The following is a 210-nucleotide window of genomic DNA, read 5'->3' as shown; positions in this document are numbered from 1 at the left end:
CAACAGCACTAGCAGCAGCAGCAAATGCCAGCAACTGCAGCAAAAGGAATACCAGCAACAGCAGCAGCAGTTGAGGCCAACGTCGCTGTGCTGCCTGCAGCAGCAACACCATCGACACACAAACCGCAGCAAATTCAGCGCAGCAACAGCTGTTGCTGCTGCTCCTGTTGCCGCTGCAACAGCAGCTGCTGCTGCTGCAGCTGCTGTTGC

The 210-nt window shown here is 57.1% G+C and overlaps 1 protein-coding gene across 1 annotated transcript in view; it reads right to left on the bottom strand.

The window, feature by feature from the left end:
• The window catches only part of EMH_0027550 (uncharacterized protein), a gene marked incomplete at both ends in the record, with an annotated part of 1352 nt that extends 1240 nt beyond the window's left edge, over positions 1-112 (bottom strand). Inside the window, one exon of the mRNA XM_013494046.1 lies at positions 3-112. Coding sequence (XP_013349500.1) covers positions 3-112 — 110 coding nt within the window. The remainder of the gene's footprint in view (positions 1-2) is intronic.
• Positions 113-210: the final 98 nt, after the last annotated feature.

This window comes from Eimeria mitis, genomic scaffold, assembly GCF_000499745.2.
Source record: "Eimeria mitis Houghton genomic scaffold, Emh_scaff1016, whole genome shotgun sequence".
NCBI lineage: Eukaryota > Apicomplexa > Conoidasida > Eucoccidiorida > Eimeriidae > Eimeria > Eimeria mitis.
Note: the sequence above shows the minus strand (reverse complement) of the source record. Positions and strands in the feature narration are given on the sequence as shown.